We start from the raw sequence: 26076 nt of genomic DNA, 5'->3' as shown, positions 1-26076 counted from the left end.
CCGACCAGCACTAAAACGCTCTACCACAGCTTGGTAAAAGGGAGCCCAACTGTTATTCTCTATGTTAGGTTGATAACATAACTATTAAAATAAGCAGTTTTGAGCTTCTTCACTTTTTTAAATGTGGGATGGAAGAGTAGGCACAGCAGGCTGACAATAAGGTTAAACCAGGGTCCAATTCTACTGCTGCTTCTTGTGACCTTGAGCAATTACTTGACTCATATACAAATTTACAGCCCATCAGTCAGCCTATAGTGGTAAGCATCATTTGCACCACTCACAGCTGAAGGCTAAACTGACTCGAGTTATTCAATGCTGGGGCATATGAGGTTCCCAGCATTCAACATCTGGGTATCAGTGGTCACCCAGATGTTAACTAGGCAATGGCTGATATTCAGCCTTTTTTTGCTGTCCTAATATTAGCTGGTTAGTGGATTGAAAAATCGCTGCTAACCAGCTAAGTAGATGCTCCAATCATACTCTGTCCCTAGCCTAGCCCTAATCTAACTGGTTAGGGCAAGACTTCTCACCCCACTCCTCGGGGTACACAGAGTCCCATCAGGTTTTCAGGAGACCCACAGTGAATATGTAAGAGAGAGGTTGGCATGCATTTTCTCTTTGGTATATAAATTTATCTCACACTTATTCATTGTGAATAGCCAGAAAACCCAATGGTACATGGTGTACCCCGAGGACTGGGTTGAGAAATCCTGCAGGTTAGCTGCAATATTCAACAGCACTAGCTGGTAAGTGCCATTGAACAGTGGCATAGCCACAAGTGGGCCCAGGCCGACCCAACATTTTAGTCTTCCACTGTGGTTGGTGGGGATTCCCAAGCTCCACCAGCTAAAGACCTCCTCCTCACCAAAGGAGCATCCACTGGCACCATCTCAGAGCCACCATTTTTCCTAGCCACAGACCACTTCCTCCCTCACACATGCTCAATTTTCACATGTGTAAAACTTAGCGTATACACATGGGGACTGGTGGTTAGCGGGTGTTACAGTAATCAAAGTGAGATGTAACTAAAGGATAGAGAAGGGTAGCACAAGTGGTATCCTCAGGGTAATTATAAACTGTCTGAATATAACAGAGTAAGAAAAGCTTGATCTGATGGCTAAAGTAACCTGGGCCTCAAAAGAGAGTAAGTGTTTTAGGTAAATACCCAGTCACAAATGTACTAAAACAAAAAACTGTTCTTTTTTTTTTTTTTACACAAATATACAATTGGCTCATTTTAATTGCAGAGAGCAAGCGAGCCTAGAGAAGGCTTCCATTACATGTAATTATCACAGCAAATCAAAGATAATCAAAAAGTCAGGCACATCTCATTTTATTGATTCTTGTAATACAGTTGATGCTTATTTCTAAATTTTCATACTGCACTACCATAAATGATCGTTGAACACCGCTTCTAAATATTCAGTGCAAACCACAAGGCTTAATAAAAGCTGATAATTATATAGCAATTTTAGTTGCCCTACTGTACTACTATGTCAGTCCCTCTGAAAATCCTGTCTTCATGGCTCTTGTTGAAATAAACGAAGCAGTACCAGCAGTGTTAATGCAGTAGGCAGGGGGGGGGGGGGGGTCCAGAGGCTGAATGCATGTGTCCTTCAAGTGACTAGAAACATCTCAGTGTCACTGTTTATATCCAAATCAAAGTTCTACAGCAGTCCCACCAAAATGTGCACGTGTAGTTCCATGAACATAGTTTTTTGAGAGCCAGAATTGTCTTTCTGCTCTTCAAACTCCAATAGGAGCCAAAGCATCAGAGATTGCTTTACCTTGGAAGAGGTGCAAGTAATGTTGCTTCTCTGTTGGTTTAATGATATCTGGCACTGTACTATCAAAAAACATTGTCGGGATGTTGCAGTCCAAGATGCAAAGCATCTACTGTACTCGCACTGTTCACTTCTTTGTACTGGATGGGCCATGGGAAATCCAGGCTTTTGGTGTGCGAGTAAAACTGGATGGGCCTACCCGATACCATTCTAGAGCCCATCGCTTGCCAGCATTCAGTAGATGTGTGGAAAACTGGTGAGCTACAAGTCAAATAATTAGTTGCTGTAAAGGTGGAATAGATTAGAACATAGTCAGTTACAGGTTTTATAATCTAGTAAATTTCTGTTTTATATATATATGCAGCATTATTCCTCTTATTACTCATCTATCATAATGATTCTTTTTGGAAGGATGGTTTGATTTGTTGAGCTTGTTTCTACGTTTAGGTTTAGATCTTATAATTCAGTTTTCCATTTTGATTCTATTTGTTGGGGGGTCAGAAAGTAGACACACACCAAAACAGTAGACAATATAACAGAATGAATATTTCTTTAGAACAGAACTATAATACAGTTTTGCCAGACAAAGTAGATGCCAAAACATTTTTAAATAATTATTCTCCTTCAAATTTCAACCCTTTGTATTCCTAAAAAAACATTACATTTCAAGAGCAAAGTGCAATGGCATATCTCTGCTTTGTTACTAACTGGTATATTTTACATTTATAAGAATGATTTGCATTTATAAGATTTGCCCATAATTAAAATACCTATCAAAAGCACCAACATAAATTTCCATTATAAAATCAATTTGCTTAGGTGAACAGCAATTATTTTTCAGTTTGGACCCAAGAAGAATGCATGATATTAATAAGTATGCAATATCACGGTATTATTTTGGAGAGAATGAAGAGATAACTGTCCTGAAATGGTTCTTGATCTTGTCCTTTATTGGCCCGTTTATTGATTTTTCTCCAAATCCATGGTAGCAATAAATAATCCACATATCAAATGTATGAATGCTCAGGTTCACACTGAGCATATTTACAGGGGGTTGCTTCATATCTTGCTTTCACTGCCATTTCTACCACACCCCTTTCCGATGCAAGAAGTTCACATTGGCTTGCTGGTTTTAGTCCTGCTTTTGGGGGATGCAGCCTTCCATCTCCACAACCTCCGGCCACCCTTCGTATTTGTTTGTGTCCTTGTTGTTCTTTATGCGCTGTAAACAGAAAAAGTTCTTCCTAAGATGCTCAATTTCATATATTCATTTAGACTCGTGAGTTATGCAACAATCAATCAGTATAATATATACTCTCAGTCAATTCCAACCTTATATAGCTTTAGCTTTCTATATTTATTTTGGCCTCAGTTTCACCAGCTCCAACGCTTAACCATATTTCTTTTAGTGGGGAACCTCGGGTGTTAAATCGTCACCGGCCTCAAATATCTTAATCATAAAACTTTAGGATTAATCCTATTTTTCATTTTTTAGAAATATAATTTTAAACTTATCTTGATCTGTAGCTTCATCGCTAGCAATAATTACGACCTAGGAAACATGGAGTCTGACATGTTTCGCTATCGCTTTTTCAAGGAACTCCAAGTGCCGCTAATGTCATCCTCTTGCTCAGAGGATCAGGGAGAGTCGGATGACATTAGCGGCATGGATGTGCCTAAACTGTGGAATTCAGTTAAAGAACGGCTCCCTGAGTGCATAATCACATAAAGTTGTTTCTGTAAGAAGAGTTCATGGAAAAGTATTTTAATAAAAGAATCCCATAGAGGGGCATAATTGAAAAGAAAATCTAAGTCCGTTTTTGTCCAAGTTGCAAGTCATCCAAAGTAAAAAATACGTCCAAATTTTTTTTCGTTTCGAAAATCGTCTAACTATACGTCCTGCTGATCTGATCGTCCAAGCCGCTAAATCTTCCATCTTTATACCACTTTTCGTCCAAATCAAAAATGCCTAGAACAAGCCCTGTTGGATGTGGGAGGAGTCTGCAAAGTGATAGACTGAACACCCAGACATGGCACCTAAATAGTGGGGTATCTTACAGGGCACTGCTGTGAACTTCACAAAAAGGGTGCCATGTCATCATCTCACTACAGCTTCCTAATAGCTCTTGGTGAGCCCCCAAACCACCTCCAGAATCCCCTAGACCCACTTATCTACCACCCCAATAGCCCTTATGGCTGCAGGAGCCACTTATATGCCAGTACAAAAGGGTTTTGGGAGTGTATAGGGAGTGCACATATTTCAATATCAATTGCAGTGATTACAGGGGCTTATGGGCATCGGTCTTCCTCTCCATGGGTCCCTAACCCACCCCCAAGATGGCTTACGATGCCTCTGTGCAGCACGACTAGGCTTTCCTATGCCAGGCTGACAGGTGATGATGTTCTGGAGGCACAATTTTCAAGTTGTGATTAATATTTTTATGGGGGGGGGGCGGTGATCACTGGGGTAGTGTGGGGGGGTCTGTATTATGTGTTTGCAGTGCTTATCTGGTGACTTTAGGTGGTTTTTTGTGACTTAGGCCATGTTCGGTCTAAGTCACAACGTCCAAGTTCCGTCGATCCTGTGCTGTATAACTTTCGGTTATACATGCAGTACGACTAAGTCTAAGCTGGCCCATGTCCTGCCCAATTCTCACCCTCGACACTCCTCCTGAAATGCCGCGTTTAGGTATGGTTGTTCAGCGGCACTATGAAGGCCTTGGTCATTTAGAAATACATCCAAAACCTGTTTTTATTATTGGCACTTGGATGTATTTTGACAATGTTCGTCCAAGTGCCGACTTAGGCCGGTTTTTGGACGTTTTTCTCTTTCGATTATGAGCCCCATAGTATACACACACATAAGAGTACTTTTACACCACCTGTATGTAGGCATTCCTGGGGGTATAGTGTGGGTGGAGCATGGGCAGATTCCCAAAGTATTCCCCTACTCACATACATATCTGCATATTTCACCTGGGTATATTTATACCAGATATAAATATACAGCAATGCATTTAGCCACAATTTCTGCAGGTTTTGTAAGGCTATTTTATAAGACCTCTTTGACTTTATAAAAAAAAATCCCCAAATAGGTGCCTACTTGCATTTTCTACGAAGGTGACCTGTTATGAAATTACCTTCCATATGTCTTTGTAAAACCACTGTGTACGTTTGCTATGCACTATAAAAATCACAATAAAATATTCCATTGGAATGTTTTTGCAGTATACAAGGATACAAATCGCTCAAAGGCTTCTTTTCTCTGTAGACCGTACTAAAGCTTTATAAAGCCTGATATTTTTTAAATTCACTTCCAAACAAATGTATTTAACTCTCAGTCACTAAATTGCTGAATGAAAACAAACAAAAAAACACAACTGACCTGTTCAAATGGACTTTTGGTTTTAATTCCTTTTCCACCTGCAAAAACCCAGTTATCTCTAAAGGAAAGCTCATTGATAGACGTACTTCCCAGATTAGCAATCAGCTTCCGTGACTCACTGTTGAGCCTTAAAACAAACAGCAAGTGGATAGGTTAAACATGACCATTGCCCCTTTCACAGGCTGGCTGCTGCCATCTCTGAAATGTTTGTGTTCCTGAACAGGGCTTTTTTTTTTTAACATTCTGCATTTCAAAATAGCACAGCACCTGAACCCAGAGTTTTCCCATTGAGTTTAATGGGAAACATGGCATTTTCCCCTACAATTCTATACATAAGTTGTAACCTGCTTAAATTTTGAGATAAATGCAATCTATAATTTTATTTAAAGACTAGTCTTTAAGCCCGTTACATTAACGGGTGCTAGAATATATGTATGTCTGTCTTTCTTTCTTTCTGTCTCACTCCCTGCCCTTGTGTCTTTCTTCTTTTCTTTCTGTCTCCCTCCCTCCTATTATTTGTCTTTCTTTCTATTTGTCTCTCTTTCTGCCCCCCTATGCAGCATTTATCTCCCCTTGTCTACTTTCCTGTACAGTAGCCATATCAGCATTCCCTCCTCCTCCATTTCCTTGTGCATCAGCATTTCCCTCCTCCCTACTTCCCTGTGCAGCATTTCCCCCCCCCCGGGGTGCTAGAATATATGTGTGTGTCTGTCTTTATTTCTTTCTCTCTCTGTCTCCTTAGCCACTTTTTCCTGTCCATTCTCCCTTCTTTTTACCTCTCCTTTGTCCACTACCACCCCTTCACTGCTCCCCTTATCCAGCAGCAGCCCTTCTCCCTTTGTTTTACCTCCCCCCTGTCCATCATCACCTCTTCCTGCTCCCTCTGTCCAGCAGTAGGTCTCCCTTCATTTCCACCACCACCCACACCACCCCCGTCCATCAGCATCTCTTCCTGCTCCCCCTGTCCAGCAGTAGGCCTCCCTTCATTTTTTTCCCCCTGTCCATCAGCAACTCTTCCTGCTCCCCCTGTCCAGCAGTAGGCCTCCCTTCATTTTTTCACCCTGTCCATCAGCACCTCTTCCTGCTCCCCCTGTCCAGCATTAGGCCTCCCTTTATTTCCTCCCCCTGTCCACCACCACCCATTCAAGCTCCCCTTATCCAGCAGCAGTCCTTCTCCCTTTGTTTTACCTCCCCCCTGTCCATCAGCACCTCTTCCTGCTCCCCCTGTCCAACAATAGGCATTCTTTCCTTTTTTTCCTCCTGTCCATCATCACCTCTTCCTGCTCCCTCTGTCCAGCAGTAGGTCTCCCTTCATTTCCACCACCACCCACCCCCCCCGTCCATCAGCATCTCTTCCTGCTCCCCCTGTCCAGCAGTAGGCCTCCCTTCATTTTTTCCTCCTGTCCATCAGCATCTCTTCCTGCTCCCCCTGTCCAGCAGTAGGCCTCCCTTCATTTTTTCCCCCTGTCCATCAGCATCCTCTTCCTGCTCCCCCTGTCCAGCATTAGGCCTCCCTTCATTTTTCCCCCCTGTCCACTAACACCCATTCAGCTCCCCTTATCCAGCAGCAGTCCTTCTCCCTTTGTTTTACCTCCCCCCTGTCCATCAGCACCTCTTCCTGCTCCCTCTGTCCAGCAGTAGGCCTCCCTTCATTCCCACCCCCCTGTCCATCAGCACCTCTTCCTGCTTCCCCTGTCCAACAATAGGCCTCCCTTCCTTTTTCCCCCCCCTGTCCATCATCACCTCTTCCTGCTCCCATTCAAGCAGCCTGTGCAGCAGTCTTCACACGCTGCTTCGGGTTCTTCTACTGCCCTGATTTACTCTGGCACGTCCCTGATGACATCATCAGAGACGCGGCAGAGCAAATCAGGGCAGTAGAAGTGCCTGAAGCAGCGTGTGAAGACTGCTGCTTAAGTCGCTGGGTAGGTAGTCGGGTCAGCGGCAAAGGACTCTCTGAGAGGGGGGGGGGGCAAATGCGCTTTGTTGGGGGGAAGGGTAGGCAGACGCGGGGACCGGGTTGCGCAGTTTTCACAGCTTCTGTGGTGCCTGAGCTGCAGGAGAGGGAGCGGATTGTACGTGGCGGGGGAGGCCCCTGACTTCCCGAGCTGCAGCTTCTTCGTCATTGAAAGTCGCCGCCGCCGCCGCAGCTCCTGTCTCGCAGCTGTGTAATTTTTATTTTTTTTTTTAATTTGAAAGCCACTGCCGGGGCCGCGCATGCGCAGTCGTATTTTCGCGACAGCTCAGGGAACACGTTTTTTTTAGTGCACATGCGCGGCCTACCATTTTATTATATTAGATGGCTTCAGGTCAGTTTTTAGAGAATGACACAGGGACAAAGTTTGTCCCTATCCCCACTGGCCCTGTCTCCATCACCACCCCATCTCTATCCCATCCCCATAGGCTCTGTCCCCAAGTTTATTCGTGTCTTGATATCTCGCAATATGGTAAAACCTCCTAATTGGTTAATCTAATATAGGGAGAGGGGTGCGAGAGTTCAAGACAGACACCTGAGTGAGGTTAAGGGGTAAACTACAAATTATGATAGGAAAAGGGGGGTGGAACAGATTGGGGAAATGGGGGTTTATCATCCCATCCCCCTAGTGTCGTGCTCCGCTTCCGTGGAGATGATGCGGTATATAAACTTAAGGCTTAGTTTAGTTTAGTCGGTTGGGATCATGAAAGAGAGGGACCAGATTATGTGTAAGCATCTGAACATAGGATGTCTTTAGTTTAGTTCTGAACTGGTCTAAAAGTAGGTAATAGTCTTATTGAAGAGGGAAGAAAGTTCCAGAGTTGTGGGCCATGAACAGGAAAAGCAGATTGCCAAATGTGCTCATGTACTGACACACGGTATGATGGTATACAAGTTAATTAATGTTGGCAGATTCGAGTGCCCTAGCAGGAAGAGTAGGGAATGAGGCAGTGGTCTCAAACTCAAACCCTTTGCAGGGCCATTTTGGATATGTAGGTACTTGGAGGGCCTCAGAAAAAATTAGTTAATGTCTTATTAAAGAAATTACAATTTTGCATGAGGCAAAACTTTATAGTTTATAAAAAATTTTTTTGGCCGAAGTCTTAATAAGAATATTGTAATTTATAGCTAAAGAGAGATATGATCAAGAAACTTTTATTTTACTTTTGTGATTATGATAAACACACTGAGTGCCTCAAAATAGTACCTGGCCGCATGTGGCCCCCAGGCCACGAGTTTGAGACCACTGGAATGAGGTATCACGTGAAATGTAGTGGTTCTGCTGAGAACAAAATTCTACAACCAATAGTTACAAAAATCAAATATCATAAAACTGGAAAGATGTATCAATTTCTAGACGTGTGAGATAATTGATTCATCTTTCCACTTTCATGTTTCCGGTTTTATGATTTTTGTTGTGGTTCTGCTGAATTTTGAAGATTAGAGTGAGTTATTTTATAGGCAATTCAGTAGGGCAAGGGGAGTAAGTAAGCTTGATTCAGATGGGGGTAATATGATCAAACTTGTGAGCATTACTGATTAATCGGAAGCAGTGTTCTGAACTAACTGTAATATGTAAATCTTTCTGCTGCTGACCAACATATAAAAAGAGCTGCAGTAGCTGATTTGCTGGATGATTAAGAAATGAACCAGTATGCTGACTGCAAAAGCTAAAAGAAGTGATTGGATAGACTGAATCAGGCGCAATTTGATGAATGTCTATTTGACCAATTTGAGGGCGAAATGTCAATTTGGAGTCAAGAACCGCACCTAGAACGCGAACGGAAGTCATTGTAGGAATTGGAGTATTGTGAATTGTCACTGGGAGGGGTAGAGTAGCAGTGTTCTGGTTAGAAAAAAATGCTAGACTTGGATTTGTTGAGATTTAGTTTTAATTTAAAGTATAAAAAGGGACAATAATCTGTACAACTGTGGCGCAGTGGTTAAAACTACAGTCTCAGCACCCTGAGGTTATGAGTTCAAACCCACGCTGCTCCTTGTGACCCTGGGCAACACACTTAATCTCCTCCATTGCCCCAGGTAAATTAGATAGATTGTAAGCCCACCGGGACAGACAGGGAAACAAGCTTGAGTACCTGAATAAATTTGTGCAAACCGTTCTGAGCTTCCCTGGGAGAACGGTATAGAAAATTAAATAAAAAATAAAATCACAAATAGAGCTTTTCATTTTGATCTGGTTTTGGTATAACCTTCCCATAGATTCAATTGCCTATGTTTTTACATCATCTGGGAAGGTAGTTGGATTGTCTTTCAGACATGGGTGTAGGAGAGAACCTAAACTATACAGTGAATAAACAGGAAAATAAGTGTCTATTAAATGTTGGGAATGTTCTTTGATGCCAGCAACGATGGATGAATCTGTTGCAGTAAGATTCTTGGGCAACTGGGCAAAAGATGGAAGACGTTGCAGATGGTAGGAGTCTGATCAGCAGATAAGACTCTTGTTTCCACATCAAAGGCAGACCAGACACAAATGATATCATTTAACATTTAAATCCAAAACCAGCTTGTGCAGGTTCTATTTTTTTAAAACCATTGAATTCAGTTACCAATTGTCTAACGTGTGTTTTGACATATTGATACTATAGTTTAAAAGAATGACACGGGAACAAAGTTTGTCCCTGTCCCCGTGATTAACTACGAGTACCCATCCCTGTGTCATTCTCTAAGCAAGGTCCCTGGTTGGTCTCTCTGCGACTTGGTTGTGCAGATGCTATAGTTTGGCTTTTCAGAGCAATGTTCCCTCACCACCTTTCTACCTATCTTAGGATTTACTATAATTCCTTTTTCCATGCTTGTATTATAAATTATTGTAAACCTCTCAAAGTATTGACTTATAGTGCGGTATATCAAAATTACTTGGAACTCTTAAATACACAGAAAACGAGGCTGTCTGACTAAGCCATGTAAAAACATGCTAAGCCCATATTCTAACACAGTATTTTCCCATGTACTAAGTCCATTTCTAATTTAGCAATATTTGACATTTTTCAAAAATTTACCTTAAAAATTTAACACAGGATCATTTATCGCATCCTAGTTAAGAGGCACTGTGTTAATTCTGCATAAACCAGTTAGCACACACCAAGGCAAAGGTGTTAGCTGTAACACCATTCTACACCAATAATATGCCTTCAGCAAAAAATATATTTAAAAAGTTAACACACAAGGTAGCACACGTTCACAGGCAAACTACCACATAATGCTGTAATGTGTTTTGCAGGAAGCCTTTTTTCCCTGTGTTAAGCACAAGTTAGCACTTAAATGCTGTTAGTAAAATGGCCCCAAACATGTTATATGTATAAGTCAACCAATTTAGTAGGAAAGAATTCATTTTTGCTTTTCAATATATTGGGCACGCTCTGAAATTGAGCTGTCCAGGCATACCTTCAGATAGAAAATATGAAGAGTAATTAATGAGAATAAACCCCCCCAAAAAAGAGGAGGGAGAGGAGGAGAATTTGAACAGAAGGCAGAGAGAAATTTCTTAATAGAAGGCTTACCAATTCTTCATTATTATTATTTAAAATTCATTGCTCATCAATTTACAAGAACTTCAGTAGGTTTACCAAAAAAACATAGTAACTTAGTAACATAGTAGATGACGGCAGGTAAAGACCCGAATGGTCCATCCAGTCTGCCCAACCTGATTCAATTTAAATTTTTTAATTTTTTCTTCTTAGCTATTTCTGGGCAAGAATCCAAAGCTTTACCCTGTACTGTGCTTGGAATCCAACTGCCGAAATCTCTGTTAAGACTTACTCCAGCCCATCTACACCCTCTCAGCCATTGAAGCCCTGCCCTGCCCATCCTCCCCCAAACGGCCATATACAGACACAGACCGTGCAAGTCTGCTCAGTACTGGCCTTAGTTCAATATTTAATATTATTTTCTGATTCTAAATCCTTTGTGTTCATCCCACGCTTCTTTGAACTCAGTCACAGTTTTACTCTCCACCACCTCTCTCGGGAGCGCATTCCAGGCATCCACTACCCTCTCCGTAAAGTAGAATTTCCTAACATTGCCCCTGAATCTACCACCCCTCAACCTCAAATTATGTCCTCTGGTTTTACCATTTTCCTTTCTCTGGAAAAGATTTTGTTCTACGTTAATACCCTTCAAGTATTTGAACGTCTGAATCATATCTCCCCTGTCTCTCCTTTCCTCTAGTGTATACATGTTCAGGGCTTCCAGTCTCTCCTTATACGTCTTCTGGCGCAAGCCTCCTATTATTTTCGTTGCCCTCCTCTGGACCACCTCAAGTCTTCTTACGTCCTTAGCCAGATACGGTCTCCAAAACTGAACACAATACTCCAAGTGGGGCCTTACCAATGACCTGTACAGGGGAATCAACACCTTCTTCCTTCTACTGGCTACACCTCTCCTTATACAGCCCAGCATCCTTCTGGCAGCAGCCACTGCCTTGTCACACTATTTTTTCGCCTTTAGATCTTCGGACACTATCACCCCAAGGTCCCTCTCCCCGTCCGTGCATATTACTTCTCTCCTCCCAGCATATACGGTTCCTTCCTATTATTAATCCCCAAATGCATTACTCTGCATTTCTTTGCATTGAATTTTAGTTGCCAGGCATTAGACCAATCCTCTAAATTTTGCAGATCCTTTTTCATATTTTCCACTCCCTCTTTGGTGTCTACTCTGTTACAAATCTTGGTATCATCTGCAAAAAGGCACACTTTTCCTTCTAACCCTTCAGCAATGTCACTCACAAACATATTGAACAGGAATGGCCCCAGCACCGAACCCTGATGGACTCCACTATTCACCTTTCCTTCCTTCGAGCGACTTCCATTAACCACCACCCTCTGGTGTCTGTCCGACAGCCAGTTTCTGACCCAGTTCACCACTTTGGGTCCTAACTTCAGCCCTTCAAGTTTGTTGAACAGCCTCCTATGAGGAACTGTATCAAAGGCTTTGCTGAAATCCAAGTAAATTACATCTAGCATATGTCCTCGATCCAGCTCTCTGGTCACCCAATCAAAAAATTCAATCAGGTTCGTTTGGCACGATTTACCTTTTGTAAAGCCATGTTGCCTTGGATCCTGTAACCCATTAGATTCAAGGAAGTACACTATCCTTTCTTTCAGCAACACTTCCATTATTTTTCCAACAATTGAAGTGAGGCTCACCGGCCTGTAGTTTCCTGCTTCATCCCTGTGACCACTTTTATGAATAGGGACCACATCCGCTCTCCTCCAATCCCCAGGAATCACTCCTGTCTCCAGAGATTTGTTGAACAAGTCTTTAATAGGACTCGCCAGAACCTCTCTGAGCTCCCTTAGTATCCTGGGAATGGATCCCGTCTGGTCCCATCGCTTTGTCCACCTTCAGTTTTTCAAGTTGCTCATAAACACCCTCCTCCGTGAACGGTGCAGAATCTACTCCATTTTCTCGTGTAACTTTGCCAGACAATCTCGGTCCTTCTCCAGGATTTTCTTCTGTGAACACAGAACAGAAGTATTTGTTTAGCACATTTGCTTTCTCCTCACCACTGTCCACATATTGGTTCCCAGCATCTTTTAGCCTAGCAATTCCATTTTTCATCTTCCTCCTTTCTCTAATATATCTGAAAAAATTTTTGTTTCCTTTTTTTACATTTTTAGCCATTTGTTCTTCCACCTGTGCTTTCGCCAGACGTATCTCTCTCTTGGCTTCTTTCAGTTTCACCCGTGTAGTCCTTTCTGCTCTCCTCTTCTTGGGTTTTTTTATATTTCACAAACGTCAACTCTTTCGCCTTAATTTTCTCAGCCACTAGGTTGGAGAACCATATCGGCTTCCTTTTACTCTTGTTTTTATTGATTTTCTTCACATAAAGGTCCGTAGCCATTTTTATCGCTACTTTTCAGCTTAGACCACTGTCTTTCCACTTCTCTTATGTCCTCCCATCCTAACAGCTCTTTCTTCAGGTACTCTCCCATTGCATTAAAGTCTGTACGTTTGAAATCTAGGACTTTAAGTATCGTGCAGCCGCTCTCCACTTTAGCCGTTATATCAAACCAAACCGTTTGATGATCGCTACTTCCCAGGTGAGCACCCACTCGAACATTAGAGATACTCTCTCTATTTGTGAGGACCAGATCCAATATCGCTTTTTCCCTTGTGGGTTCCGTCACCATTTGTCTGAGCAGAGCCTCTTGAAAGGCATCCACAATCTCCCTACTTCTTTCCGATTCCGCAGACGGAACATTCCAGTCTGCATCCGGCAGGTTGAAATCTCTCAACAGCAGAACCTCCTCTTTCCTTCCAAACTTTTGGATATCCACAATCAGATCCTTATCAATTTGCTGCGATTGAGTCAGGAGGTCTGTAGACTACACCCACGTAGATAGAAGTTCCATCTTCTCTTTTCAGAGCAATCCATATCGCTTCTTCCTCTCCCCAGGTCCCTTGCATTTCGGTCGCTTGGATATTGATCTTTACATAGAGAGCTACTCCTCCACCTTTTTGACCATCTCTGTCCTTCCTAAAAAGATTATATCCCGGTATGTTTGCATCCCATCTATGTGATTCACTGAACCATGTCTCTGTGATAGCGACAATATCTAGATCTGCCTTTAACATCAGGGCTTGCAGATAATGAACTTTGTTGCTTAGACTGCGAGCATTTGTGGTCATCGCTTTCCAGCTATTTTTCAGCGATAATCTCCTTTTTCGTATGGATTTTTGTTTTGTTTCACTTTCCGCTGCAATCCTAAGAAATGAGTTGCTGATATTGCTTATGTTGCAGTCTTTACTACTATCACATCTTTTCTTTTGCTGGGGGTGGTCTCTATAATTGTCCTTTGTACATACACCACCCCCACCTTCTAGTTTAAAGGCCTAGAAAAATATTGTCTAAATTTCTCTGCAAGGTTTCTTTTTCCTGCTGTAGTAATATGTAGCCCATTAGTGCAATATAGCTTCTTGTTCTTCCATGTATTTCCCCATCCTCCTATGTACCTGAAGCCTTCTTGATGACACCAGGCTTTGAACCATCTATTAAAGTCCTCTGTGTTTTTCACTCTTTGCTCTCCCTTTCCATATGCAGGCAGTATTTCAGAAAAGCTAAAGTCTTTACAAAAGGTTTCATGCCCTCACCAAGCTCCCGAAAAGCTTTCTGTGCTGCAAGTGTGAAGTTCTTGGCCAGGTCATTTGTTCCCAGATGGAAAACCACATCAGTGTTAAAATCCTTAGTTTCTTCCTTAATTATAGTCAGTATTTGCCTGGAACTCCTGGTAGCTGAGGATCCTGGAAGACATTTCACTATTTTGGTCTCCTCGCCCTGTGTTCCAAGGTTAATGCCTCTGATGATGGAATCCCCCAACAGTAATAGTTTTCTGATTTTGGCTTTTTTATTTGTGCTTAGGGTGCGCTTGTTCTCTTGAGTTACCTTCATTGGTTCCAGTCCCACCTCCCTTCTGTTTTCTTGAGTATCGCAGTGCACTAGTGGAGCGAAGGAATTCTGTAGAGGTAATATTAGTGAAGGTGGATGTTTCTGTGTTACATGTCGCTGTCTTCCTGAGCCTACTGTGACCCATTTATTCCTGGGCTGTTTTATTCTTTGAGGTAGAGGTGGTAAGTTGGTATGATTTTGTGGAGTGATGGAAGCTGCTTTAATTGTATTCAATTCCTGTTTAAGTTTGCAGAGCTCCTCCTTAATACTAGCAAGTTGAAGACAGATGGGGCAAGCCTTAAGCCTCCAAATAGTATGTCTTGGAATTAAAGCACCACAGTGATTGCATAGAATAAAGGTCATCTTGATTGGTTGTGAAGTGACTTGATTTGAGTAGTCCTGATTATTTGGGTCTCTATATATGAAAAGTGGTCCCTGGGGTTGGTGGGACTATAAGTCTTACCCTTATTCCTATGAAGGGAAAGGGAAAGAGGAAATAAGATTTAACAGAGGAAAGAGAAGGGTTTATTTTTTTGTGCTTTTTTGTTGTTTTTTTTAAGTAAGAAACAGGGAGAAGAGAAATTAAGCAGATATAATGCTGAAAACCAGTGAATATGGCTCTCGAGGACCGGAGTTCCCTACCCTTGTTTTAGTCTATTCTGTCTGTCCTCTCTCCTTGCAGTCCAGCCTCTCTTCCCTTCCTCCACCTGCAGTTTGGCATCACTATTTTCGCTCAACCCTTGACAGTAGATGGGGAGAAAGAGCAAGACAAGACTACAAAGGGGGAGGGGAGATAATGAGAACAATTAATTTTGACACCTTTTATCACTGGTGAGGTGCAGAGGATATACACTTCATAGAGAGGGGAGATACTGGATTGAGGGTCATGCCGCTGCAAAAATGTTAGCTCGAGGCACTACAGTCCCTTAAGCAAGTCCTGCAAAAGGATTAAAAGGAAACTCCTGTGTCAGAAAAAGAGAATTAACTTGACAGTATGCAGTCAAAACTACTTTTCTTGTATTCTGTTTACAAGGAGCAAAACATTAGTATCTATAATTTGCAAGTTTTATTTTCAATTTCCATGCAGCCTCTGCACTGGGAGACATGTTTTTGCAACATGTCTCAAACCCTTATGAGCAGGGTGTGGGGTCTAAAGAAAACACAATGCAAGCAGCACATGCAGATCTCATCTTATACATATTAAATGTGGCTAGCCTGAAAACATGACTAGCTAGGAGGTACTACAGAAGTGGATTGAAAACCCAATATAGTAGAATAAACGGGAGAGATGTGAGAAAAAGTAAGTACTTTGGCTCGTAATGTCTTGAACATATGGGAAAACACAACAGGAGACCCAAGCATTCCGTCTGGATGAATCATATTTGGGAGGTACAACGTACAACAAATAATGACTTGTCTGCACTGTATATTTTCTATTGTGGGGGAGAAGGAAGTTGTAATTTTCAAACCTTACCAAGTGTGCAAAAATACCTTGTTCCAGTTCTACAGGCTCCAATATTCAGCTATATTTTCATTCTGTTTCTCATATCGTTTACAGAAATTTTCTGTTTGGTACACATTTTATTTTTTTCCCCCCATTTTGAAGGGCATTAAGAGGAAAAAGCGTACACTATTTGTGATGTAGGATAAAACCCAAAGTTTCAGGGGCTTTCTTTTCTTTCCAGGCAAAACATACAGCATGGGGAAACATTATTCCAAATGCACATCCATAGCTGTGACCATAAATGGACCTAGCACTCTATGCACATGGAAACTATCTAACAATGCGCTTACAGGATAGAAGACCAGTTATAATAATCACTACTTACTTTGTTGCACCATCATCATAAGTTGCCATCAACACTACAGTGCCGTCTGGTATTTTCTTTAGAAATTCATTAAATGGGGTCACATCTAAAACAGAGACTTTTCAGTAAAAATTATTATTACAAACACCAGGGATTCATCTACAGGGCTGTTACCTCAGGACAGTGTTTAAAACAAAAATTATTGACAGTCTGCAACCTAACTTACTAACCACTGACAGAAGAGACTTACTGACAACCTAACTTCTGCATATATATAGGTTTTTCTTTTACCATTTTGTGCATAGTTGACTTTATTTCAAGATTTACCTCTGTTTGGGGAGATGCAATCTCCAATGGCCTCCCATTTCACATGCATTCTTTTTATCATCATGTAACTGTTAGTTGGCAAGCCTACTTATTTATGCTGTATAGTCTCCAAGTGGTCACCCTTTGGATACCATAGTAATAGCTGAACAAATTCTGACTACATAGCAATAGACCAGGGGTGCCCAATACGTCAATCGCGATCAACCGATAGCTCAGGAAGGCAACGTGAGTCGATCACAGCCCATCTCGGGCTCCGTGATAGACTCGCGTTGCCTTCAAAATCTACCGGCCGATCAGCCTTCCTCTCCCCGATTGCCTGGTGAAGACAGCTTCCCTCCCTTCCACTCACTCACTGCCCTCTTGCCCACAAGCGAATTGAACTCAGGCTGCGGGGCTTTAACACTGTGTGCGAAGGCTTCCCTTCTTCGAAACAGGAAGTTATGTCATTCCTGTTTCAGAAAGGAAGCCGGCACGCGCAGTGTTAGAGCCCGCCCCTCCTGCCTGGGTTCAGTTCCTCTAACAACGCGTGCTCCAATACAGGAATGACGCACCCTGCAAACTCCAGCCTTGGGGCACAACACTCTTGGTAGCTGGCTGCAGCCGCAGACGCGTCCTGCACGGCCACAGCGGCAAGTATTTGGACTGCCGAAGGGGCAGGATGCGGCAGCCATGCTCTGAGCGTCGCCTTTCCTCCCCGTGGAACGTTTCTGTTTGTGTCCGCCCCCGAGGAGAGCACCGCCGAACATAAATGGGTGAGTGCCGTTCTCCCCACATATTTTTCTGTCACCCTCTTCCGCTCCAGCATCTCCAGAGCCAGAGAAGGCAAGTGGCTGCGTCCATTCCTTCACTGGGCCTTCTCCAGAAGGCAGGGCAAGTAGGGATTAAAAATAAAACAAAAAATATTATAATGCATTTATATTGCTTGGCCACTAGCTGGCAAGTCTGAGAGGCCCAAACCGGACATTATAACCTATGGGGTGATGCCGTCCTTTACCTCCAGCCTGTCTACCAAACACGGAGGCGGCAGCAGACGCACAGTAAATGCCACGGGCTTCCAAGAGAAGGGAAGGAGACAGATGCCAGACCAGGGGCAAGGAAGGAGAGAAAATGCCAGATAATGGAGGGGGGAGGGAGAGATAGAAGAGAAGGAGAGGAGAAAGATGCTAGGGCATGGGGGGAGGGAAGGGAAATTAAGAAGACAGATGCCAGACCAGAGAGAAAGGAAGGAGAGGAGATGTCAGAGCATGGCAGGGGAGGAAGAGATAGAAGGAAAGGAGAGAGATGCCAGGCCATGGGGTAGAGTAGGAAGGAAAGGAGGCATGAAGAGAGAGAGAAATAAAGGGCAGGGAGAGAGCAAGAAAAAGTTTAGGGAGGGAATGAGGTCTGGAGGAGAGAAGCATACAAGCTGAAAGAAGGGAAGAAATATTGGATGCACAGTCAGAAGAAGAAAGTGCAACCAGAGACTCATGAAATCACCAGACAACAAGGTAGGAAAAATGATTTTACTCTAAATTTAGTGATCAAAATGTGTCTGAATTTATATCTGCTGTCTATATTTTGAACTATGGCCCCCCCTTTTACTAAACCACAATAGCGGATTTTAGCGCATGGGAGCCAATGAGCTTTGAGAGCAGCTGCTGGGCATTCAGCGCAGCTTCCCTGCGCTAAAAACTGCTATTGTGGTTTAGTAAAAAGGGAAGGGTGGTTTATTTTGTCTATTTTTGTATGGTTGTTACTGAGGTGACAGTGCATAGAGTCATCTGCCTTGACCTCTTTGAAAAAAACCCGGAATAGGAATGATAATTAACATTTTCTCAGCGTACAGTGTACTTTGGTTTTTTTTTTTAAATTTTATTGTTGGTAGATCATTTTGACTTGGTCATTTTAAAAGTAGCTCGCAAGCCCAAAAAGTGTGGGCACTCCTGCAATAGACAAAAAGAACACTGAAGCCATTCTTTTCTTAGGAGGATATAGAGTAAAATATCCCTAGAAATTTATAAAGCAGAAGCAATAAAAAGTGAAGCTGTATGTACTGGATTGTGGTGCTGATTGCAGAAAAAAATAGGCGTCATTAAAAAATGACAAACAATTAATGAGACACTCTGTAGTAATTAAATGATTCAGTAAATAACTTATTAAAAATTTATCACTTAAAATCTTTAAATCAAGACTTTTTTACGTAACTTATACTTAAATTTTTATATATATATAAAACACAAATATATAAAACAAAGAATTGGTGAATGTAGTCAGGTTGGGTCTCTCTCCTTCCTCCCTCCCTCCATGGTTGGCTTTCTCTCACCTTTCACAGCCGCCAGCAGTGTTAGCGATTAAAGCAAAGCACTGCCTGCAGGCCAGGCAGCTCCAGTCTTTTGCAGTCTCTTCAGTCCCTGCTACACTGGATCAGTTGATGTAATTTCCTATTCCTGTGTAGCAGGGACAGAAGAGATCGCAAGAGACTGAAGCTGCCTAGCCTGCAAGCAGTGCTCTGATTTAATCACTACCACTGCCAGCAGCTAAGAAAGAGGGAGGGAAGGAAGAAAGAGGCTGAAGCTGCCTAGCCTGCAGGCAGTGCTATGTTTTAATAGGTTAGAGAGAAAGGTTAGAGAGAGGGAGAGGAGGAGAGAGAGAGAGAGAGAGCCAACTATGGGGGGAGGGTGGGAGAAGAGCACCAACCTGGACCAATGGCGGGGGGGAGGGGGGGAACGTGGTAGGCAGAGACAGCCACAGGTGGAAGCAAGTGGCACTGGTAGCAAAGCAGCTCTCCAGAGAGGGTAGCAGCAACAAGGGTGGCTCTCTGGGGGAGGGGTGGGTGGGGCACTGACAGCAAAGCACAGTTACTTACCTTAACAGGTGTTATCCAGGGACAGCAGGCAGATATTCTCAACATGTGGGTGATGTCACCGACGGAGCCCCCTAGCGGACGTTTTCGCAAGCAGACTTGCTTGAAGACCTTCAAGCTTGCGATTGGCCCGCACATGCGCACGAGCCCCTCCCGCCCGACCTAGGGCATGCGTCTCAGCGTGGCCTCAGTTCAGATAGATAGCAAAGAAGCCAACCACGGGGAGGTGGGTGGGTTGCGAGAATATCTGCCTGCTGTCCCTGGATAAAGCAATGTTACTTACCGTAACAGTTGTTATCCAGGGACAGCAGGCAGCTATTCTCACTAGTGGGTGATGTCATCCGACAGAGCCCCGATACGGACATCTTGCAAGCATGTCTTGCTTGAAGAAACTCAGAAGTTTCGAGATGCCCGCACCGCGCATGCGCCAGTGCCTTCCCGCCCGATGTACCGGGCGTGTCTCCTCAGTTCAGGTAGCTAGCCTGAGAAGCCAACCCAGGGGAGGTGGGTGGGACGTGAGAATAGCTGCCTGCTGTCCCTGGATAACAACTGTTACGGTAAGTAACATTGCTTTATCCCAGGACAAGCAGGCAGGTATTCTCACTAGTGGGTGACCTCCAAGCTAACCCCAATGGGATGGTGGGAGAGTTGGCAACTTAAGAGAACAAATTTTGTAACACTGTTTGGCCAAACTGTCCATCCCGTCTGGAGAAAGTATCCAGACAATAATGAGAGGTGAATGTATGAACCGAGGACCAAGTGGCAGCCTTACAAATCTCCTCAATCGGTGTCGATCTGAGGAAGGCAACAGAGGCTGCCATTGCTCTGACCTTATGGGCTGTGACCTTACAGGGAAGGGATAATCCAGCCTGGGCATAGCAGGAAGAGATACAAGCCGCCATCCAGTTAGAGATGGTGCGCTTCGATACAGGTCGTCCCAACTTGTTTGGATCAAAGGAGACGAAAAGTTGAGGAGCAGTTCTGTGTGGCTTTGTGCGATCCAAGTAGAAAGCTAGAGCACGTTTACAGTCCAGAGTGTGCAAAGCAGATTCCCCAGGATGAGAATGAGGCTTTGGAAAGAACACTGGAAGCACGATGGATTGGTTGATGTGAAATTCAGAGACCACTTTAGGTAAGAATTTTGGATGAGTACGAAGGACCACCTTGTCATGATGGAATACAGTGAACGGTGGATCCGCCACTAGGGCCTGAAGCTCACTGACCCGGCGAGCTGACGTGAGGGTCACCAGAAAAACCACCTTCCAGGTGAGATACTTAAGTGGAGCCTTGTTGAGAGGTTCAAACGGAGGCTTCATAAGATGAGACAGGACAACATTGAGATCCCAAACCACAGGAGGAGGTTTGATAGGAGGGTTGACATGGAAAAGTCCTTTCATAAATCTGGAAACCACAGGATGAGCAGACAAAGGTTTCCCCTGTAGAGGCTGATGGAAAGCCGCAATAGCACTCAGGTGGACTCGTATAGAGGTAGACTTGAGACCAGACTGAGACAGGTGTAGAAGATAGTCCAATACAGAAGATAGGGAAGCTCGCTGAGGTTCCGTGGCATTGGAAATACACCAGGAAGAGAATCTAGTCCATTTTTGGGAATAGCATTGTCGAGTAGCAGGCTTCCTGGAAGCCTCCAAGACCTCCCTCACTGCTTGAGAGAACTGGTGAGGAGTTATGTTGAAAGGAACCAAGCTGTCAGGTGGAGAGACTGCAGGTTGGGATGAAGTAGTGAACCTTGATGTTGAGTAAGTAGTGAAGGAAACACTGGAAGAAGTACTGGCTCCCTGCTGCACAGTTGAAGTAGAAGGGAGTACCAAGGTTGTCTGGGCCACCGAGGAGCAATCAGAATCATGGTGGCATGGTCTGATCTCAACTTGACCAGAGTCTTCTGAATGAGAGGAAAGGGAGGAAACGCATATAGGAAGCGATTCCCCCACTCCAGTAGAAAGGCGTCTGCCTCGAGGCGGAGAGGAGTGTAGATCCTGGAGCAAAACTGAGGCAGTTTGAAGTTGTGGGGGGCTGCAAAGAGGTCTATCTGAGACGTTCCCCACTGAGCAAAGATCTGATGAAGGGGTTTGGAATGGAGCATCCATTCGTGAGGCTGGAGAAGACGACTCAATTTGTCTGCCAAGACGTTGTCTTTCCCCTGAATGTAGACAGCTCTGAGGAAGGTGTTGTGGCGAACCGCCCAATCCCAGACTCGAAGAGCTTCCTGACAAAGAGGGGCCGAGCCCTTGCCCCCTTGTTTGTTGACATAATACATGGCGACCTGATTGTCTGTGCGAATAAGGACCACCATGTCGTGAAGCAGATGCTGAAAAGCTTGGAGAGCATTGAAGATGGCCCTGAGCTCCAGAAGATTGATTTGATGGAGTCGTTCCGCACTGGTCCAGAACCCCTGAGTTCGAAGACCATCCAGATGGGCCCCCCATGCATAGTTCGATGAATTGGTTGTGAGAACTTTCTGGTGGGGAGGAGAGTGAAACAGCAAACCTCTGGATAGATTCGAAGAGGTCATCCACCAGAGAAGAGACTGCCGTAGAGCAGGAGTGACGACAATGTGACGGGACAACGGGTCGGACACCCGAGTCCACTGAGATGCCAGGGTCCATTGAGGAATTCTGAGATGTAGTCTGGCAAAAGGCGTCACATGAACTGTAGATGCCATGTGGCCCAAGAGGACCATCATGTGTCTCGCCAAGATGGACGGGCGAGAAGACACCGACTGGCAGAGTAGAAGGAGAGCATCCATGCGTTGAGGAGGAAGGAATGCTCGAAGTTGAATGGTATCCAGAACAGCCCCGATAAAGGGGAGAGACTGGGTGGGCTGAAGATGGGACTTGGGGAAGTTGATCTCGAAGCCCAAACTCTGCAGGAAACAAATTGTAGTCAAGGTCGCCGAAATGACCCCTGGAGCCGACGGTGCCTTGATGAGCCAGTCGTCGAGGTATGGAAACACCTGAAGACCCATGTTCCGGAGTGCAGCGGCCACCACCACCAGACACTTTGTGAAGACTCTGGGAGACGAGGAAAGGCCGAATGGAAGCACTCGATACTGCAGATGTAGATGTCCCACCCGAAATCTGAGAAACTTGCGGGAGGCCGGATGAATCGGGATGTGAGTGTAGGCCTCCTTGAGGTCCAGAGAGCATAACCAATCGTTCTGCTCAAGGAGGGGATAGAGAGAAGCAAGGGTCAGCATGCGGAACCGCTCCTTGACCAAAAACTTGTTGAGGACTCGAAGGTCCAAAATGGGACGCAGATCGCCCGTCTTCTTCGGAACCAAGAAGTACCGGGAGTAGAACCCCCGGTTTTGCTGATCTAATTTATTTAGGTTACTTATCCCATATTCAATTAAAAGAACCTTACGATCTAGTGAACGGAACCTTTTATCAATTCCTTCGCTAAAAATTATTAGTACAAGAAGACAATTTATCTTCTCATGTACAGCACCCCAGATTTGGAATGCGCTTCCCATGTTTTTACGGGAGGAGAAGGTGTTTGGGAAATTTAAAAGCGAATTAAAAACCTTTCTGTTTAAAGATGCATTTGCAAATTAATTAAATTTTATTATAAAGTGTTATTTTAGTGAATTATTTTGCTTTTTCTTGTTTTTCCAACTTCCTTTTGTATTTTCCCTGTATGTTCTTTCTTTACTATAAAAAATGTATTTCATCCCCTCTTACCTTTTGTTTATATTATAATTAATTAAGTGTATGTAATGTTTTTGTTTCCTTATGAATGTATATTTTATTGTACATCGCTTAGAAATCCGATTAAGCGATTGAACAAGCCAACTAATAAACTTGAAACTTGAACTTGAAACTAATGGCACCGGCTCGACGGCCCGAAGCCGAAGAAGAGCCTGAGCCTCCTGGAGAAGAAGAGCGGTCTGCGTCGAGTTGGAAGGATACTCTCTTGGCGGGTGGTCCGGGGGGACCCGTTGGAAATGAAGAGAGTATCCCTCTCTTACGATGGTAAGGACCCAGAGGTCCGTGGTGATGGTCTCCCATCGATGACAAAAATGATGGAGACGACCCCCGATGGGAAAAACGGGGGGAGACAGAACGAAGTTGGTTATGCTCCCTGGAAGAGAGTCAAAAAGGCTGAGTAGCCTTGGGTGCAGCCGGCATCTGAGGCTTCTGCTGAGGCTTCTGAGGAGGCTGTCTCTTTGCAGGCTGTCTCGCAGGAGGAGTCTGTCTCGGCTGATAACGCCGCTGGTAAATCAGAGGCGGCCTAGAGGGACGAGACTGCTGAGGCTTAGGCTTAGGCCACAGAATAGACTGGAAGGACTTCTCATGGTCCGAAAGTTTTTTAGTAACAGTCTCGATAGACTCATCGAACAGATCAGCCCCCGCACAAGGCACATTAGCAAGTCTGTCTTGGAGGTTTGGATCCATATCAATGGTACGAAGCCATGCCAGGCGACGCATGGCGACCGAACAGGCCGCAGCACGTGCCGAGAGTTCAAAGGCATCGTAGGAGGATTGCATCAGCTGCAGGCGTAACTGAGACAGGGTAGCCACCACCTCTTCAAATTCAAATCGAGCTTGAGCATCGATAAAAGGGATGAACTTGCGGAGCACCGGCAAGAAAAAGTCCAAATATGAAGAGAAGAAAAAATTATAATTGAGCACTCGAGTCGCCATCATTGAATTCTGGTAGATACGTCTACCAAATTTATCCATCGTCCTCCCTTCACGGCCCGGAGGTACTGAGGCGTAAACCTGGGAGGGATGAGAGCGTTTGAGGGAGGACTCGACCAGAAGTGACTGATGAGAAAGTTGCGCCCCCTCAAACCCCTTGTGATGGACGATGCGGTATCGAGCATCCAATTTACTGGGAACTGCAGGGATGGAATACGGTGTCTCAAAACAATGCTTGAAAGTCTGGTCAAGCAGTTTATGCAGAGGAAGGCGAAGCGTGTCCGCTGGGGGGTGAGGCAAATGCATGGTGTCCAGATACTCCTTAGAATATCGAGAACCAGTGTCCAACGTCACATCTAAATCATCCGCCATTTGTCGAAGGAAGGATGAAAAAGACAGTTGGTCCGCCAGTGCCGGCCGGCGAGACGGACTAGAAGAAGTGGAAGCCTCCGGATCCAGAGAGAGCTGAGAGCGGCAGGGAGAATAGGAGGTAGATGGTTCCTCATACTCCGGTCCCTCAGGCGGGGATAAATCTGACGAGGAGTATCCCATACGCTGGATCTTCTTTTGCGGGGACACCTCCGAATGACGTGAGGAGTGTCGAGATGAGTGTCGAGATCGATGCCCCTCCCGGTGACGGGATGGGGAGCGAGATCTTCTGTGCATCGCACGATCCCCCGAAGCCTCCAAGGAATGGATGGGACTTGATGCAGTGGATCGCAGAGGTGGTAAGGATGCGGACTCACGCAGGGCCACCCAGGTCTGGTATGGAGTGCGGAAGAACTCTTCCTGCGATGCAGTATGCCCAGGACTTCGACTATCAGGGGCTGACACAGCACTCTGCTGTCGAGGGGGGCGTGATGGGCTCCAATGGCGGCATATCACTAAATGAAGCCCGCCTAGAAGCACCCGCCGCCCTCAGCCGATCCTCCTCGTCGAGCAGAGAGATCGTACGACGAGGAGGAGGGGGAGGGGGCGGACCGCCCCCCGGGACCGAGACCGGGAGGTCACCCTGAATGGAGGCGATAAGCCGGGGTCCCATAGACTGCATAAGCTCGACAAACTGAGCTTCCAGCAGGGATCGCAGCGAAGCCGATATGAAGGGATCCGCACCGAAAGGGGGTCCTCCAGCACGGTCTTCGCGCTCCTTTGTGGCCAAGTGCTTCTGCTTGCTAGCTTCAGGCACTTTGATGACCACCGGAGGGACAGTGGAAGGCGGTACCTGAGCCGAGGAGACGGGGGCAGGCACCGATGCTGAACCGGAAGCAGAAGTCGGAGTGAACGATGCCGGCTTCACGATGCCCGATGCAGGGGTAGTCGATGCAGGCTTCGAACGAACTGGCGAAACCGCAGTGGAAGTTGAAGCAGACGGCTCTTTGGCAGACTCCATCTTAAACATCGACTCCCAAAGTAAGCAGCGCCGTTTGAACGATCGCGCAGTGAGCGTGGAACAAGGCCGGCACGATTTCAGAACGTGTTCTGGACCAAGACACTGAAGACAGCGTCGATGCGGGTCCGTCAACGAAATCGCATGCTGGCACTTGCTGCACTTTTTAAAACCGGTGATTGGCCGGGACATAGGCCGGAAAATCGTCGCTGCTAGGTCGAAGGCGCTCGGCCTAAGCCACGAGGCCGGCCCGGCCGAACCGCCGGAAGAAATAATTTTTACTTTTTTTTTTTTTAAATACAACTTAAAAGTGAAATAAATCAAATAAACAACAAAACGCGGTAGTAAAGAAGGCAAATATACTGAAATTCAGTCAGCGCAGAATGAAGTGAAACTTCTCAGCTCCGCGGAAAGAAAAGAACTGAGGAGACACGCCCTGGAAGGCACTGGCGCATGCGCGGTGCGGGCATCTCGAAACTTCTGAGTTTCTTCAAGCAAG

General features: G+C 44.8%; 1 protein-coding gene across 3 annotated transcripts in view; it reads right to left on the bottom strand.

Moving 5' to 3' along the window:
- Positions 1 to 1306: 1306 nt before the first annotated feature.
- The window catches only part of LOC117367063 (protein FAM3C-like), a 109240-nt gene continuing 84470 nt past the window's right edge, over positions 1307 to 26076 (bottom strand). For all 3 annotated transcript variants that reach the window (XM_033959283.1, XM_033959284.1, XM_033959282.1), the window contains 3 exons: positions 16385 to 16469; positions 5170 to 5296; positions 1307 to 3006 (listed from right to left, as the gene is read on the bottom strand). In XM_033959283.1, coding sequence (XP_033815174.1) covers positions 2917 to 3006; positions 5170 to 5296; positions 16385 to 16469 — 302 coding nt within the window. In that variant the 3' untranslated portion in view covers positions 1307 to 2916. The remainder of the gene's footprint in view (positions 3007 to 5169; positions 5297 to 16384; positions 16470 to 26076) is intronic.

Source organism: Geotrypetes seraphini, chromosome 9, assembly GCF_902459505.1.
Source record: "Geotrypetes seraphini chromosome 9, aGeoSer1.1, whole genome shotgun sequence".
Taxonomy (NCBI): Eukaryota; Metazoa; Chordata; class Amphibia; order Gymnophiona; family Dermophiidae; genus Geotrypetes; species Geotrypetes seraphini.
This window is presented reverse-complemented; position numbering and strand designations above follow the sequence as displayed.